Source organism: Balaenoptera borealis, assembly GCF_965194805.1.
Source record: "Balaenoptera borealis genome assembly, chromosome: 4".
Classification (NCBI taxonomy): domain Eukaryota; kingdom Metazoa; phylum Chordata; class Mammalia; order Artiodactyla; family Balaenopteridae; genus Balaenoptera; species Balaenoptera borealis.
Genome location: NC_138861.1, coordinates 129,972,030 through 129,990,395, shown reverse-complemented (window position 1 = coordinate 129,990,395; position 18,366 = coordinate 129,972,030). Strand labels below are relative to the sequence as shown.

Here is an 18,366-nt window from a genome sequence, read left to right as displayed (position 1 = left end):
TCTTATCCCTTAGGATATATGAGTGAATAAAATATATGAAGATTCCCTGCCTTCATGGATCTGAGGTCAGGGTGCCAGAGTAGTTGGGTTTTTAGTGAGGGCCTTCTTCCTGGTTATGCCTCACATGGCCTTCCTTGGTGTGTGCATGCAGAGAGAGAGAGAGAGAGGGAGAATCTGTTGCTTCCCGTTTTTATAAGGGCATTAATCCCATCACTCCACCCTCATGAGCTCATCTAACCCTAATTATCTCACAGTGGCTGCACCTCAAACACCATCACATTAAGGATTAGGGCTTCAACTTATGAATTTTGAGGGAACACAAACGTTCAGTCCATAGCAAAGGACACAAACATTCAGTCCATAGCAAACTCTAAAACTTATTTTCTTTATGTTATACTATGCTACTAATGTGTAATTCAAAATACCATTATTATTGGATTACTCCCTCTCCTCACCAAACTGGGGACTTGCCCTTCTGTGTTTCTTGTTGCTGAGAATGTAAAATCCCCCTTCTCCCATAAAGAGAGAGTGAATTTTTTATTTGCTTTTGTATTTTCACATGCTTCACCTCATTGAGAACTTCAGCTTTCTTTCCAGTATTTTTTACAAGGCTTTACTTCTCCCATTATATTCACTATGTTTTTCAGAGAATTTTCACATTATTTAAGTATTTTATTTTACAGTGCATGTGCTTTTGAAGAATTTCAGGTAAATGGAATTTTTGTGAATAACACCAAACTTTGAATGAAAATTTGGTATTATAAAAGAATTCCATTTCATTTTTATTTTTGAATAACTATGCCTCACATCTTCTTGGTTAATTTAATATTTTAAATGATTGGGCTGTTTAATGTCTGTTGAGTCAGGTGACAATGTCGCAGAGCTTACATGAAGAAAATGTGAAGTATTTTTAATTGGAAATAAAGAACTGGAATAGTGGATAACGAACTTCTGCTTAGGATGCTTAAAGCAGTGTTAACCTTTTACTTCACAAATGGGTCCAAATTGAAGGGATCACTGGTGAGACATGTCTTGTGCTATTTATGCCATATACTAGAAAGGTGCCCTCTAGATCAAGGCATTTTGTTTAAGAGGTTTAACATGAAATTGTCAATACACTGAATTATGGGGAGAAAGATACTGTTTCCAGGGAGTTGTGTCTTTAGAGATGTTTAAAAATACAGTAGCTGGGGGAAGGGAGAGTGGTTGGGATGCAGAGGACACACGTTAAATGCAAACGACTCTTGGAACTATAATTAATTTTCTTTACCTTTTACCTTGGATGTTAAGTTCCATTTATTTCAAGAGCACTTTTGTTCTTATGCCTGTCAGTATATACTTGATAATAGGAATTTGCATATTGTATTTTGTATAAGTGATAACTTGGTGTATCTTCAGATTTTTCAATATAATATGATTGGTATCTTTGGGTCTTTTCTAGGTTTGTGACTTGGCTTTTAGCCTGAAGAAAATGCTGATCCGACACAAGATGACTCATAATCCCAATCGTCCACTGGCAGAATGCCAGTTTTGCCATAAGAAGTTTACAAGGAATGACTACCTCAAAGTGCACATGGACAATATCCATGGAGAGGCTGACAGCTAATGGTAGCTGTAAAGGAATTAAGCCATTCAGAAGGGCTCCTAATATGAAACCCAGATTTCTCTCAGCTAATTAGCGTAGCAGAAGTAGCCAAAAGTAATTCACTGGTCTCAGAGTTCTTATTTGCCTACCTTTAGAGTCTGTAGATACATATGCAAAATAAAAAAAAAAATCCTACTTTTGTCAAGAAATGGTACAAATGGAAAAAAACTTTGTAGCCTTCCAAAATACTACTTGTGTTATGTCTTATAAAAATGGAAAAAGGAGCCATGGCTCTTCTTCTTGGCCATCTCTCTATAGTGAAGTTTATTAACATACTCCGTTATTAGGCTTTTTTATTTTATTGTTATCCTTGTGTGTGTCTGTGTGTCTGTGTGTGTGTGCACTTGTGATGCTGGTTATTGCAACTGGTTATTACTAGTTTAGCCAGAAAGAGATTAAGGTTTCCAAGATATTTCACTGCAGATAAGGATAAGGGGCAAGAGTTTTCAAAGTCTCAAGCATGATAACAGGATAAAACTTGCTAAAACAGGCCAAAAGTTGATCTTATTTAATAAATAGCTCCTTATAACAGATCAGTTTAAAATAAAGAGGTATTTAAGAACTAAAACATCAATTGAAATGTTGCTCATTTTAGACAATTCTCAGGAAACATTATTTCCTCTCATCATTCATACGCTGACATTCATGGTCTAGATAAGATCAACACAAAAATGACCATAACACTTAAATATTTATCAGGCTGATCCTCCTGAGTTTATACTAGCGAGCTTTAGAAATTAACAATATATAAATATATATAACTAAAAATGGAAACAAAATAGGTTCTCATTATCTGCTGACTGACAGGGTAACAGGACGGTAGGTGTATTAACAGTATTAGTCATGATACACCTGGCCCTTTACCCTCTCATTTCATAAATGTGCACAGAACATGTTAGTACAGACATAGCAGAGTCCTCAGAGCATTTACATTCTGTTTCACAAAAGACATTTTTCAGAATCTTGGCAGTAGATGATTCTGAAACACTTTTGAATTACTCTCAATCCTATATAATTAGGAATCCAGAATAAAAAACATAAACCTGGCAATTGTTATGATTGAAATTATCACTGATGCTTAAGGGGAATTGAAGCAAGAAGCATAATTTCTTCCTTTAGGTTATATTTCAATTCAATGCTTGAGAGCAACATACAATGAACAGCTTGGTTTTGGGAGAAGATATGATAAAATGTAATAGTGTTGTCAAAGCAGTGTAGAAGAATCCAAAAACCAGAAAATAATTAAAATGAAGCCCAATTCCTGAACTTTCCTATTTGGAGACCATTCAAAAGAGAGAGGAAGTGTAATTTTAAGGAAGTTTCTTAGTTCTAATGATTTCTGGAGAAAGGTTATCTGAAGACCGTTCTTTGAAGTCAGGAATCTTGTTTTAGAATTATATTTATGCTCAGTTGCAATTTTAAAAAGAAACATAAAGATTCATTATAGATGTTTAAACTCTGTGAAAATACTAAATTTGAGACTCACCAGAGACAATTTTTAAAAATATAAATGCCCAGATTATAACTTAGAAGATATCTAAGTATGGCTATAGGTAGCATTTGTTCTGAAATTATAGACTGTATTTTATACAAATAGATTTTGGTCTTGTTTCTTCTCACTGTGTCATTTGTTTCAGTAGTCTATTTTTAGATCTGAAGTGTTTTCCGTTTAACATGACAGTGTGCTTAATATCATTTGAATATAAAAGGACAGCTGTAAAATTTAGTCGTGTGTATTATTTAAACACGTTCTGCTCATTCCTTTGGATGCTGCCTTCTCTGTATGGGATGCTTCATAGCCCGATTATGTGATGAATGTGAAACTTGAAAGGAAGCCAAATACCAATTTTGTATAATCTCAGTGACTCACAATTTACAGGGCTGCTGAGGAGATTACCCTCAAAACCATGTTATGTCCATGCTGCGGAGTGAGCTGATGAGGACGAGGTGCTGGACCTGATCAGGTTGAAGGTTTGTGGTCAAGCAAAACTTGAGAAAATGGTGTGGAGAGACCTACTGGTACACCATCCTTTCTTTTCAAAGCACTGACACCAAAACAGGTCCTTAAAAGACTATTTGCGTGCTGTCACCTTTTATCCAAAAGATGACTGATTATTTATAAGCATTACAGATATATTAGTATTTGTACCCTGGAACTTTTAAATCACTTAGCAATAACAAAAAGATAAGTGATTTGGTTTGATTGAGAAATTAAGAGCATAAATAAGACAATCATAGAGGGAAAGACTTAGAGGCAAGCTGGAGTGCAGGTACTCACTTTGAAGTATCTTTCTCTTCTTTTCTGCTGTAGAAGGTTATGGCTCCTGTACTATCTTGGGAAAAGGCCAAATTCTTACCCTGAAGTCAGGGCTAAATAATTTTGAAAGGTATTCAATAATACGGGTAGGTTCAGATATGTTTTTATATCTTTGTATATTAACATTCAAGATATTTGTATATCTAGAATTTCTTTTTGCTTTACAATCACTGGCTTCTATTATTTTTTTTTCCATTCCTTTTTTTTTTTTTTTTGGTGGGGGGAGGTAGTTGTTGGCTATACCGAACACTTTGTTGATTAATCATGATTAACAGTTGCAGCATAAACGTATTCATTGGTGATTCATTCTTGGGTTTACACAGGATAGTTAAAATGCTACTTCTAAGAAACATTTTCTATATCCGTTGTGTGTGTGTGTGTGTGTGTGTGCAGAGGATCACTTTTATGAAACGCTTATATGCAAATATATTACTTTGTTCAAAACTCTTCTGACCTATTTGGCAGCCGACTCACTGGATAAGTGTGAATATGGATCACAGAAGGTCTTATAACCTTAGTTTTTGGATTCAATTTTATGTGCTGCTGCCTCTCCCAAAGCTGAAAGGGAGGGAGGAAAAGAGGATAGGTACTGGAAATATTCATTTTTTTCCTTCACAAATCTAAATATTGCTTGTGAAAACTCATCTTGGGGTTGTGAATATATGGAGATGGGTAGGTAGGAGGAAATGTGTCTATTTAAAACCCTAAGATTTTATCATTAATAATGAGGTTTATTTGCATGTACATATATAAATGCAGTATTTGTGAATATAGCAGAACTTGAATAGCATTTTATTTTATTATCAATCTATAATCTATATAATCACTACCACAGTTGGGGTTAGCACTGTATTTTACTACAGGACTGTCACTAGCACAGTTCTATCGTAAAATCCAAATGAACATTTTAAAGTTGTTTTTGATGAAAGAAGAAAACGTAATTGCCATTACTCCCAGACCTCCTGTTTTATAATTTACTTCTAAGCATTTCTAGATCTGGAAAGTATCTCTACAGTTAAGCCGAGTTGATTTCAGGGCCACAAGAGAGAACACTGTCTTTAATTCTCATCTCATTCTTGGTCAAACATAAGCACCGTGTGAAAAGCAACATTACTACTAATAAAAGAAACGTGACTTATAATATTATTTCTGATATTCACAAATATAATTTAAGGATGATTAAAGTTATGGCTAATGATTTAGGTGTTCCTTTTTTTAAAGGGGCATTTCATCATTTTGGTGTTGTCTCAATCTTGTGAGGTTTCCCTGATACAAAAAAATCATCATCATCATCATCGTGATTCTCCAAGTAGCAGATTTAGAAATGATACATTCATTTAACTTTGATCTGTCAGAATTCATTTAACTAGCTGACGCACTAGTTCTTTGGAATTTTCATAGCCTTAACTATCTTGGGCTCAAAACTGTGTTATCACTGCTGGTTGTTAATTTGTTGTATGACAGGATAAAAAACTAACTCTGGAGACTTCAGTCTGGGCCATGTCAGAATATTCTAGATTTCCTAGGCCCATGGACTAGTACAGAATGCAAAGGGGATCTTATACCAGAATGGTGCTGCTGATGCAGTGTCAAAGTTTACTTTCTACGTTTTTTAAAAAAATGCTTAACACAATACTGTAAAACAGCATATATAAAAATGTTTATATTTGTTACAAAATAGGCTTCCTAAATACTTTTGGTATACTTAACTTCCTAACCCTGCAAACATTTAGGCACTTAGAGTAAGTTTTGATGCCACCTTGGTATATTCCATAGCAGAAGGAAACTAAGATTTTAGGTAATATTGACCATTCTTGTGCTGAAAATTGAGAAGGGACATGGGACCACTGAAACTTGATGATCTAAATTAATGTAAAGGAGTTTATAAAGAATATCACTGTTTCTGACAAACACTGTAGACTTACTAGGAATTAATTACGTAGTAAGCACACACACACAAAACGCATTTGCCTCTGCAAAATAATATAAAAATGAAGAGAATTCCAGCTTGTAGTGGACACCTCATTTTAAAATTTTGTCTTCTTGGAGAACATCAAATAATGCTCTATTCCTTAAAGTTAATTTCATGTGATATCTTTTACATAATGTTTTGACTGGCATACCTTTTCCCCCCATTCTTCTACTACAGACTATTCTTAGAGTATATGTACATTTTGGATGTTTCTAATAAAGGACTTATGGTAAGATTTCACATTTTTATCCTCTGAAATTGCTGTGTGCTTTTCATTTTGTGATGATGAATCTGTCCTGCCTTTTCTAGTCTCATCTAGCCTTCATATGGCACACTGGGCTTGTATTGGAGTCTGTACTTAGGGAGCAGTTTGTTCTTTACACTTAACATATGAAATTCATCATCACCAATGTGTAAATCTGATAAAAGCCTGACATTGTAGACATAATTCAAGACCCTCCTTTGTATGGTTCTTGCTGACCTATGGTAGCTGCTGATGCACAACTTGAAACAAAAGAGATTCCTTAAGTATTCCTGGGGCTTTGATACCATGGATGCAAGTGTAACTGCTGAAATCTGAATGAATACACCACCATTATTGGGATTTAGTTGTTGAAACAATAATGTCCTTTGTTCATTTTTTAATATTTGATAAAGCAACCCATCAAAAGGGAAGTACGTTGACCTCCAACTCGATATTTGTTTTTCCTTTCTAAAGTAAGTATTAGCACCTGGAGAGCTGAAACTGTCTTTGATGAACAAAATAAAGTCTGAAACTAATTTTTATGAAATTGAAGCAAACCGTACAGTTTCCTATACTAAGTAGGAACATAAAAGCATGGGGAACAAAATAACAATTGAGTCTAAAACTTTTATCTAAATTGGCAAATTGATGAGTCTTTTATGGAATATTACATATAGTAATTAGAAATTCTGAAAAATTAAATTTTGCGGAAATCAATCACTACTTTTGACTGTCTTAAATCGTTTTATTATTGAAATGTAGGAAATCTTCTGACGTTACTTTCTGGTAGTCAGGTTTAGCACATAATAACTGTTCACAGGTCACCTTCTACCTGGCAAACACCACTGTCTCCAGAATGTAACATTAAGTAAAGCAGTGTCGAGTGCAACACCCTTCAGTGTCACTTTCAGCCTTTCCTGCTCTTCTCACGTGGAATCCATTTCTTATGCAGTTTCAGCTGCTGCATAACTTCGTGTAGTCTCCAGTTTCACCGTCAGCTGGGTCCTGAGAGTGACAAGTTGGTATTGTTCCCAGACTCAAATTATGATATTTAGGATATTAAGTTGTATCCTTTCTGTCCTGACTATGAAATATGAAATTGGGGCAGACAAGTTTAGTTGATTAGGGTATTAGACTAAGTATGTGAGTTGAGCCAATTGGCTTTATACTGAGAAACACTATTCCATAGTTTTCTAAGTTGCAGATCTTACCCCTAATTGTGCTGGCTCTGTAAAGGGCATGCGTCTTGTTTCGACTACACATCCTGAGAGAGAGTCATGAGGATAAAAGAAGAATTCCACAGGTATGTCCTACAGACGGGAGTACAACAATACCCTTCTAAAAATGGGTAGGTTGGAATTAAAATTTCAGGTAAGAGTATTGCAATGTAAGAACTCAAATGTCTTTCCTAAGGCTTATATATGATAGAGTTGAGATCAACCCTCCATCTCATGCCTTCTCTTTCTTTTACTGGAGATCAATCACATCACACTTATACAACACCACTCTGAGTCTGAGTTTTACACATATGTAGAAAAGGATGGGATCTTCTAAATGTCTGACACATTAAGTATTCCTTTAAAGGAGTTATTTATAACTTAAGTACATACATATGATGGTGCATATTTATATTGATATTCAATGAGTAAGTTAAAACCAATGTTAAGTTAGACCAAAATTAGCTGAGTCAGAAAAATAAGGAAAATATATTTTGGGGAGGGGGACAAAAGTCATTGAATTTGAGATAAGTGTTACATATAGTTCATAATTAGAGACAAATTTTCAACAGCTTATTTAAGTATTTAATAGCATATTTCCACATTTCTTGTATATTTCACCTTCTTTATAAATAATATTTTTAGCTTGTTTCCTGGATGGTCTATTGCAAATGCACACACATATCATGGGAATTTAAAATACACACACAAAATTGAACAGTACATAACCAAATTTCATGTTTTAATCAGACAATAAGATAAGTTATAGCCACAAAATATCCTATACACTCCTGCTTTGAGTGAGGAAGTACTTTAACAAAGGTATAGTGTAACAAACCACTGAGAATTTAGTTACAAAATATATTTTACCTGAAATTCGAAGTTATATAAATCCACAATTCTCTCATACTTAAAAAGAGGGAAGGAAAGAGGAAAGGAGAAGGGAAGGGAGAAAGGATAGAAAGAAAGGGATTAAACCTATTTTAAACATGGAAAAAAATCAAGAGGTGAAAATAACTGTTTTCCCATTTGAAAGGGAAGGATGGACATAAGAAAAAGGGTTGAAGGATCATAAATTTGGAAAAATGATAAATTGTAACATTTATCAGCTGAATTATGTCAATTTCCTTAACAGTAAAATGGATTTATTAGTATCTGCTTGTTGGTTTTGTTGTGAGAAATAAGTCAGAAAATGCATATATTTCTGCAAAGGATGCCTGGCACATAACTGGAGTTCAAATAATATTACCCTAGTTTTCCTCCAGGTAAATCCCTTATATATATGCTATTCAGAAACTTCCACTACTCCCCAACATTCCAGCTCATACCTTGAAGCGAACTTGTCACAAGCCAAATTAGACAAGTTTTAAATTGTGTATCCCTGACATAATTATGGTGACAGAAGCATTTCATTTAGGAATGTTTTTGAAAATTCTTAAATACTATGTCAGTTTAGAATTATCATACTTTTAGAAATGACCTGTTCTTTTAACTTAAGCATGAAAATAAGTCCTAGATTATCAGGTATTTTTTTGTTCTGCTTAAACTACATTTTACTATTAAAGCACAATCTAATCAATAATTTTGACTTTATACTTGAGCTACCTACCTCTCCACTAACAAAGTAGTAGTACCCAAGTCTTCAAAGGGGAACAACCCTATTATATTGTTCATATTTTAAATGCCATAGCTCACATCAAAATGAAACTCTGCTATAATATCAAGTAACAAAAACGGTGATTCCATATAAATTTTAGAATTATTTATTCTAGTTCTGTGAAAAATACCATGAGTAATTTGATAAGAATCACATTACATCTGTAGATTGCTTTGGGTAGTATGGCCATTTTAACAATATTCTTCCAATCCAAGAGCATGGGATATCTTTCCATTTCTTTGAATCATCTTCAATTTCCTTTTTTAATGTTTGTTTTATAGTTGTCAGTGTATAAATCTTTCACCTCCTTAGTCAGGTTTATTCCTAAGTATTTTACTTACAGGGGTGGGATTTTAAAAGGTATTGTTTTTTACATTCCCTTTCTGATATCTCATTTTTAGTGTAAAGAAAATCAACTGATTTCTGTATGTTAATCTTGTGTCCTGCTACCCTGCTGAATTTATCAGTTCTAGTAGTTTTTGTGTGGCGTTTTTAGGGTTTTCTCTATATAGTATCATGTCATCTGTATAAAATGACAATTTTATCTCTTCCCTTCCAATTTGAATACCATTTATTTCTTTTTCTTGTCTGATTGCTGTGGCTAGGACTTCCAATACTATGTTGAATAGAAGTGATGAGACTGGGCATCCTTGTTCCAGATTTTAGTAAGAAGGCTGTCAGCTTTTCACCATTGACTCTGATGTTAGCTGTAGGTTTGTCATAAATAGCTTTTATTATGTTGAGATATGGTCCCTCTATACCTCCTTTGGTAAGAGTTTTTATCATGAATAGATGTTGAGTTTTATCGAATGCTTTTTCTGCACCTATTGAGATGAACATGTGATTTTTGTCTTTTGTTTATGTGGTGTATCACACTGACTGATTTGCAGATGTTGAACCATCCTTGTGAATGTGGGATGAATCCCACTTGATCATGGTGTATGATCTTTTTTATGTGTTGTTGGATTCGGTTTCCTAATATTTTGTTGAGAATTTTTGCATCTACATTCATCAAGGATATTGGCCTCTAATTTTTTTGGTGGTGTCTTTGGTTTTGGTATCAGGGTGATGGTGGCTTCATAGAATGTCTTTGGGAGTGTTCCCTCCTCTTCAATTTTTTGGAAGAGTTTGAGAAGGATTGGTATAAGTTCTTTCTATGTTTGGTAGAATTCATCTGTGAAGCCATCTGGTCCTGGAGTTTTGTTTGTAGAGAATTTTAAAATTACAGATTCTATTTCACTTCTAGTGATTGGTCTGTTCAAAATATCTATTTCTTCCTGATTCAATTTTGGTGGGCTCTATGTTTCTAGAAACCTGTCCATTTCTTCCAGGTTGTCAAATTTGTTGGCATATAATGTTCCTAGTAGTCCCTTATGATTTTTTTCTATTTCTCGGTATCAGTTATTGTGTTCCTTTTTCATTTCTTATTTTGTTTATTTGGATTCTCTCTCTTTTCTTGGTGAGCATGGCCAGAGTTTGTCAATCTTCTTTACTCTTTCAAGGAACCAGCTCTTGGCTTTATTGATTTTTTTCTATTTTTTAAAATTATTTTATTTATTTCACCTCTGATTTTTATTATTTCCTTTTTTCTGATTTTAGGTTTTGTTTGTTCTTCTTTTTCTAATTCTTTTAAGTGGTAGGTTAGGTTGTTTACTTGAGACTTTTGTTTTTTGAGGAAGGCCTCTATTGCTATGAACTTCCCTCTAAGAATTGCTTGCGCTGCATCCCATAGATTTTGTATGGTTGTGTTTTCATTGTCATTTGTCTCAAGGTATCCTTTAATTTCTTCTTTGATTTCATTGTTGACCCATTGGTTTTTCAGTAGCATTTTTAGTCTCCATGTAATTGTTTTTTTTCTCATTTCTTGTTCTGCAGTTGATACCTAGTTTCATGCCATTGTGTTCAGAAAAGATGCTTGAGATAATTTCTGTACTCTTAAATTTGTTGAGTCCTGTTTTGTTACCTGGTATGTGGTCAGTCCTAGAGAACGTTCCATGTGCACTTGAAAAGAATGTGTATTCTGGGTTTTTTGTTGTTCTTGTTGTTCTTTTGGGGATGTAATGTCCTGAAAGTATGAATTAAGTCTGTTCTATCATTTAGGATCTCTGTTGCCTTGTTGATTTTCTGTCTGCAAGATCTGTCCATTGATGTGAGTATGGTGTTAAAGCCTCCTACTATTATTGTATTCCTGTCAATTTCTCCCTTTATGTCTGTTAGTATTTGTTTTATGTATTTGGGTGCTCCAATATTAGGTGCATATATGCTGATGATTGTAAAATCCTCTTCTTGCATTGATCCTTTTATCATTATGTAGTATCCTTCTTTATGGCCTTTGTTTCAAAGTCTGTTTTGTCTGATATGAGTATTGTGCCCTGCTTTCTTCTCATTCCCATTTGCATGAAATGTCTTTTTCCATCCTGTCACTTTCAATCTGTTTGTGTCCTTCACCCTAAAGTGGGCCTCTTGTAGGCAGCATATCGTATGGTCTTGTTTTTTAATACAATCTGCCACTCTGTGTATTTTTTATTTTTATGTTATAATGGAGTATAGTTGATTAACAATGTGTAACTTTCAGGTGTACAGTAAAGAGATTCAGTTATACATATACATGTATCTATTCTTTTTCAAATTCTTTCCCATTTAAGTTATAACAGAGTATTGAGCAAAGTTCCTTGTGCTATACAGTAGTTCCCTGTTGGTTATCTGTTTTAAATATAGCAGTGTGTACATGTCAATCCCAAACTACAAATCTGTCCCTCCCCCCACCCTTCCCCCCAGGTAACAAAAAGTTCATCCTCTGTGTCTGTTTAGTCTCTTTCTGTTTTGTAAATAAGTTCATTTGTATCATTTTTTTTTTTTAGATTCTGCATATAAATAATATATGATATTTATCTTTCTCTGTCAGACTTACTTCACTTAGTATGATAATCTCCAGGTCCATCCATGTTTCTACAAATGGCATTATTTCATTTTTTTAAAAAATGGCTGAGTAATATTCTATTGTATATATGTACCACATCTTCTTTATCCATTCATCCATCGATGGACATTTAGGTTGCTTCCATGTCTTGGCTACTGTAAACAGTGCTGCAATGAATATTAGGGTGCATGTATCCTTTCCAACTATCTTTTTCTCTGTATACATGCCCAGTAGTGGGATTGCTGGATCATATGGTAGCTTTATTTTTAGTTTCTTAAGGAACCTCCAAACTGCACTCCATAGTTAGTTAGTGACTGTACCAATTTACATTGCCACCAACAGTGTAGGAGGGTTCCCTTTTCTCCACACCCTCTCTAGCATTTATTGTTTGTAGACTTTTTGATGATAGCCATCTGACTGGTGTGTAGTTTTGATTTGCATTTCTCTAATAGTTAGTGATGTTGAGCATCTTTTCATGTGCCTGTTGGCCATCTGTATGTCGTCTTCTTTGGATAAATGGCTATACAGGTCTTCTGCCCATTTTCTGATTGGGTTTTTTCTTTTTTTTATATTGAGCCACATGAGCTGTTTGTCTGTTTGTTTTTAAATTTTGGAGATTAATCCCTTGTTGGTTACATTGTTTGCAAATATTTTCTCCCATTCTGTGGGTTGTCTTTTCATTTTATTTGTGGTTTGCTTTGCTGTGCAAAAGGTTTTGAGTCTGGCTAAAGGTTTATCAATTTTGTTTATCTTTTCAACGAACCAGCTTTTAGTTTCATTGATCTTTTCTATTGTTTTCTTTCTATTTCATTTATTTCTGCTCTGATCTTATGATTTCTTTCCTTCTACTAACTTTGGGTTTTGTTTGTTCTTCTTTCTCTAGTTGCTTTAGCAGTAAGGTTAGGTTGATTATTTGAGATTATTCTTGTTTCCTGAGGTAAGAAAGAATGTATTGTTAAATACTTCCCTCTTAGAACTGCTTTTGCTGCATCCTATAGGTTTAGGATCTTCGTGTTTTCGTTTTCATTTGTCTCTAGGTATTTTTTGATTTCCTCTTTGATTTCTTTGGTGATCCATTGGTTGTTTAGTAACATATTGTTTACCCTCCATGTGTTTGTGTTTTTTACAGTTTTTTTCTTGTAGTTGATTTCTAACCTCATAGGGTTGTGGTCGAAAAAGATGCTTCATATGATTTCAGTTTTCTTAAATTACCAAGGTTTGATTTGTGGCCCAGCATGTGAGAAATTCTGGAGAATGTTCCATGTGCACTTGAGAAGAATGTGTACTCTGCTGCTTTTGGATGGAATGCTCTATAAATATCAGTGAAGTCCATCTAGTCTAATGTGTCATTTATGGCCTGTGTTTCCTTATCGATTTTTCTGTCTGGATGATCTGTCCATTGATGATAGTGGGGTGTTAAATTCCCCAACTATTACTGTGTTACTGTCAATTTCTCCTTGTTAGCCTGTTATAGTGTTTGCCTTATATATTGAGGTGCTTCTGTGTTGGGCCCATATGTATTTACAGTTGTACCTTCTTTTCGGATTGATCCCTTGATCATTATGTAGTGTCCTTCTTTGTTGTAACAGTCTTTATTTTAAACTCTATTTTGTCTGATATGAGTATTGTTACTCCAGCTTTCTTTTGATTTCCACACATATATGCTGTCTACAAGAGACCCACTTCAGATCTAGGGACACATACAGACTGAAAGTGAGGGGATGGAAAAAGCTATTCCATGCAGATGGAAATCAAAAGGAAAAATCGACAGTAACACAATAATTGTTGGGGAATTTAACATCCCACTATCATCAATGGACAGATCATCCAGACAGAAAAATCAGTAAGGAAACACAGGCCTTAAATGACACCTTAGACCAGATGGACTTCACTGATATTTATAGACCAAAAGCAGCAGAGTACACATTCTTTTCAAGTGCACATGGAACATTCTCCAGGATTGCTCACATGCTGGGCCACAAATCAAGCCTCAGTAAATTTAAGAAAACAAATCATATCAAACATCTTTTCTGACCACAACCCTATGAGGTTGGAAATCAACTACAAGGAAAAAAAAAAAACTGTAAAAAACACAAACACGTGGAGGCTAAACAATATGTTACTAAACAACCAATGGATCCCCAAAGAAAGAAATCAAAGAGGAAATCAAAAAATACCTAGAGACAAATGAAAACGAAAACACAATGATCCTAAACCTATGGGATGCAGCAAAAGCAGTTCTAAGAGGGAAGTTTACAGCAATACAGTCTTACCTCAGGAAAGAAAAATCTCTCTCAAACAACCTTACTACATCTAAAGCACCTAGAGAAAGAAGTACAAGCAAAACCCAAACTTAGCAGAAGGAAAGAAATCATAAAGATCAGAGCAGAAATAAATGAAATAGAAAGAAAACAATAGAAAAGATCAATGAAACTAAAGCTGGTTCTTTGAGAAGATAAGCAAAATTGATGATAAACCTTCAGGCAGACTCAACAAGAAAAAACGGGAGAGGACTCAAATCAATAAAATTAGAAATGAAAAAACTTACAATTGACAACACAGAAATAGAAAGGATCATAAGAGATTACTACAAGCAACTATATGCCAATAAAATGGACAACCTAGAAGAAATGGCCAAATTCTTAGAAAGGTACAATCTCCCAAGACTGAATCAGAAAGAAACATAAAATATGAACAAACCAATCACAAGTATGAGATTGAAACTGTGATTTTAAAACTCCCAACAAACAAAAGTCCAGGACCAGATGGCTTCACAGGTGAATTTTTATCAAATATTTAGAGAATAGCTAACGCCTATCCTTCTGAAACAGTTCTAAAAGATTGCAGAGGAAATAAAACTCCCAAACTCATTCTATGAGGCCACCATCACCCTGATACCAAAACTAGACAAAATACCACACAAAAAAAGAAAATTACAGGCCAGTATCACTGATGAACATAATTGCAAAAATCCTGAACAAAATACTAGCAAACGGAATCCAACAATATATTAAAATGCTCATACAACATGATCAAGTGGGATTTATCCTAGAAATGCAAGGATTTTTCAATATCTGCAAATCCATCAGTGTGATACACCACATTAACAAATTGAAGAATTAAAACCATATGATCATCTCGATACAGAAAAAGCTTTTGACAAAATTCAACACCATTATGATAAAAACTCTCCAGAGAATTGGCATAGAGGGAACATACATCAACATAATAAAGGCCATATATGACAGACCCACAGCTAACATCATACTCAATGGTGAAAGCCTGAAAGCATTTCCTCCAAGATCAGGAACAAGACAAGGATGTCCACTCTTGCCACTATTATTCAACATAGTTTTGGAAGTCCTAGCCACAGCAATCAGAGAAGGAAAAGAAAGAAAAGGAATTCAAATTGGAAAAGAAGTAAAACGGTCACTGTTTGCAAATGGCATGATCCTATACATAGAAAATCCTAAAGATGCCACCAGAAAACTACTAGAGCTCATCAATAAACTCAGTAGTGGTGCAGGATACAAAATAAATACATAGAAATCTCTTGCATTTCTATACACTAACAATGAAAGATCAGAAAGAAATTTAGGAAACAATCTCATTTACCATCACATCAAAGAGAATAAAATACCTAGGTATAAACCTACCTAAGGAGGCAAAAGACCTGTACTCTGAAAACTATAAGATGCTGATGAAAGAAATCAAAGATGACACAAAAAGATGGAAAGATATACCATGTTTTTGTATTGGAAGAATCAATATTGTCAAAATGACTATACTACCCAAGGCAATCTACAGATTCAGTGCAATCCCTATTAAATCACCAAGGGCATTTTTCACAGGACTAGAACAAAAAATTGTAATATTTGTATGGAAGCACAAAAGACCCTGAATAGCCAAAGCAATCCTGAGGATGAAAAATGGAGCTGGAGGAATTAGGCTCCCTGACTTCAGACTGTACTACAAACTACAGTCATCAAAATAGTATGGTAGTGGCACAAGAACAAGTATAAATTAATAGAACAGGATAGAAAGCCCAGAAATAACCCAAGCAAGCACCTATGGTCAATTAATCTATGACAAAGGAGGCAAGAATACACAATGGAGAAGACAGTCTCTTCAATAAGTGGTGCTAGGAAAACTGGACAGCTACATGTAAAAGAATGACATTAGAACACTCCCTAACACCATACACAAAAATAAACTCAAAATAGATTAAAGACCTAAATCTAAGACGAGGTACTGTAAAACTCTTAGAGGAAAACATAGGCAGAACACTCTTTGACATAAATCCCAGCATTATCTTTTTTGATCAGCCTCCTAGAGTAATGGAAATAAAAACAAAAATAAACAAATGGGACCTAATTATACTTAAAAGCTTTTGCACAGCAAAGGAAACCATAAAAGAAATGAAAAGACAGCCCACTGAATGGGAGAAAATATTTGCAGATGAAGCAACCAAGGGATTAATCTCCAAAATATACTACCAGTTCATGCAGCTTAATATCAACAAAACAAACAACTCAATCAAAAAATGGGCAGAAGTTCTAAATAGACATTTCTACAAAGAAGACATACAGATGGCCAAAAAGCCCATGAAAAGATGCTCAAGATCGCTAATTATTAGAGAAATGCAAACCAAAACCACAATGAGGTATCACCTCACACTGGTCAGAATGGCCATCATGAAAAAGTCTACAAACAATAAATGCTGGAGAGGGTGTGTAGAATAGGGAACCCTACTACATTGTTGGTGGGAATGTAAATTGGTACAACCATTTTGGAAAACAGTATGGAGGTTTCTCAAGAAACTAAAAACAGAACTACCATATGATTCAGCAATCCCACTCCTGGGCATATATGTGGAGAAAACCATAATTCGGAAAAATACATGCACCCCAATGTTCATTGCAGCACGATTTACAATAGCGAAAACATGGATGCAACCTAAATGGCCATCAACAGATGAATGGATAAAGAAGATATGGTACATATATTCAATGGAATATTACTCAGCCATAAAAAAGAATGAAATAATGCCATTTGCAGCAACATGATGGACCTAGAGATTACCATACTAAGTGGAAGTCAGACAGAGAAAGAAAATTTCACATGATACCTCTTATACGTGGAATCTAAAAAATTGATACAAATGGGAATTCCCTGGCTGTCCAGTGGTTAGGACTCCGTGCTTCCAGTGCCGAGGGCCTGGGTTCAATCTCTGGTTGGGGAACTTAGATCCCACAGGCCACGTGGCATGGCCAAGGAAAAAAAATGATACAAATGAACTTATTTACAAAACAGAAACAGACTCACAGACATTGAAAACAAACTTATGGTTACCAAAGGGAAACGTGATAGGGAGGGATAAATTAGGAGCTTGGTATTAACATGTACACACTACTTTATATAAAATAGATAATCAACCAGGAACTACTGTGTAGCACAGGGAACTCTACTCAATATTCTGTTATAATCTATGGGAAAAGAATCTGAAAAAGAATGGATATGTGTATATATATAACTAAATCACTTTGCTGTACAACTGAAATTAACAGAAAATTGTAAATCAACTATACTCTAATATAAAATAAAAATTAAAAACTGAAAACATGTAGAGAGACCCAACTGTCTCAAATGAATCCAACTCCTAGGCAACCTGTCAGCTAATGGTGGTCACATGGTTGAGCCTACACAAGTCCAGCGGCAGAAACACCTCAGACTAACCAAAAAATTGTCAGAAATAATAAACAGTAGTTTCCTTTTTTTAAGATATTCTGTTTTGGGTGGTGTGTTATGCAGCAATAGATGACCAACACTGTCCCCTTGACAACATTGAGAAGAACCACAAATATAAAGTAAGAACAAACGTATTATGGGTTTTCCAAAATTTTTATCCTCCAGTGAGTGTTTAAGTCTTTATTATTTTATTTAAAATTTACAAAGGTGACACCACAGCTGGACTGCAGTCTGGAGGTATGTCCTCTAGCTGTGCATGTGTGTGACTGTGTGTGTGTGTGCACTTGGAAAGTTTTATACAGACATGTCCTAAGAGAGTTTTAAATAAGTATAACCATTTTCTTAGGTTCTTATCTCTGGAAAAATGATAATATTCTCAAAATGAATTTCACTTACTGTTATTTCAGAGAACTGAAGGTTTAAAAGTATCTTTTAAAACAACTGATGAGACCCAGCCTAAAGAGGTTGGCTCAAACTATTTTTAATATCCTTTCCATGTGCTATATGACAGCAGATTTTACAGCTTGTGAGAATTTGGGTAAGGAAAATTTACCTTGCAATGTTTAAAAGAGGAAGCCCTTAACTGTTTCTCACTAAGAAAATTCCAAATGCTAAAGTCAAAATTTTTTACTTAATTTACCAATTA

The 18,366-nt window shown here is 34.6% G+C and overlaps 1 protein-coding gene and 1 long non-coding RNA gene across 3 annotated transcripts in view; one reads left to right on the top strand and one right to left on the bottom strand.

Moving 5' to 3' along the window:
- Positions 1 to 16,552, top strand: part of PRDM5 (PR/SET domain 5) — a 226,103-nt gene extending 209,551 nt beyond the window's left edge. For both annotated transcript variants that reach the window (XM_082389642.1, XM_082389643.1), the window contains exon 16: positions 1,442 to 16,552. In XM_082389642.1, the coding sequence (XP_082245768.1) occupies positions 1,442 to 1,606 (165 nt within the window). In that variant the 3' untranslated portion in view covers positions 1,607 to 16,552. The remainder of the gene's footprint in view (positions 1 to 1,441) is intronic.
- Positions 1 to 18,366, bottom strand: part of LOC309627634 — a 1,075,643-nt gene that overhangs the window by 307,648 nt on the left and 749,629 nt on the right. The window lies entirely within an intron of this gene.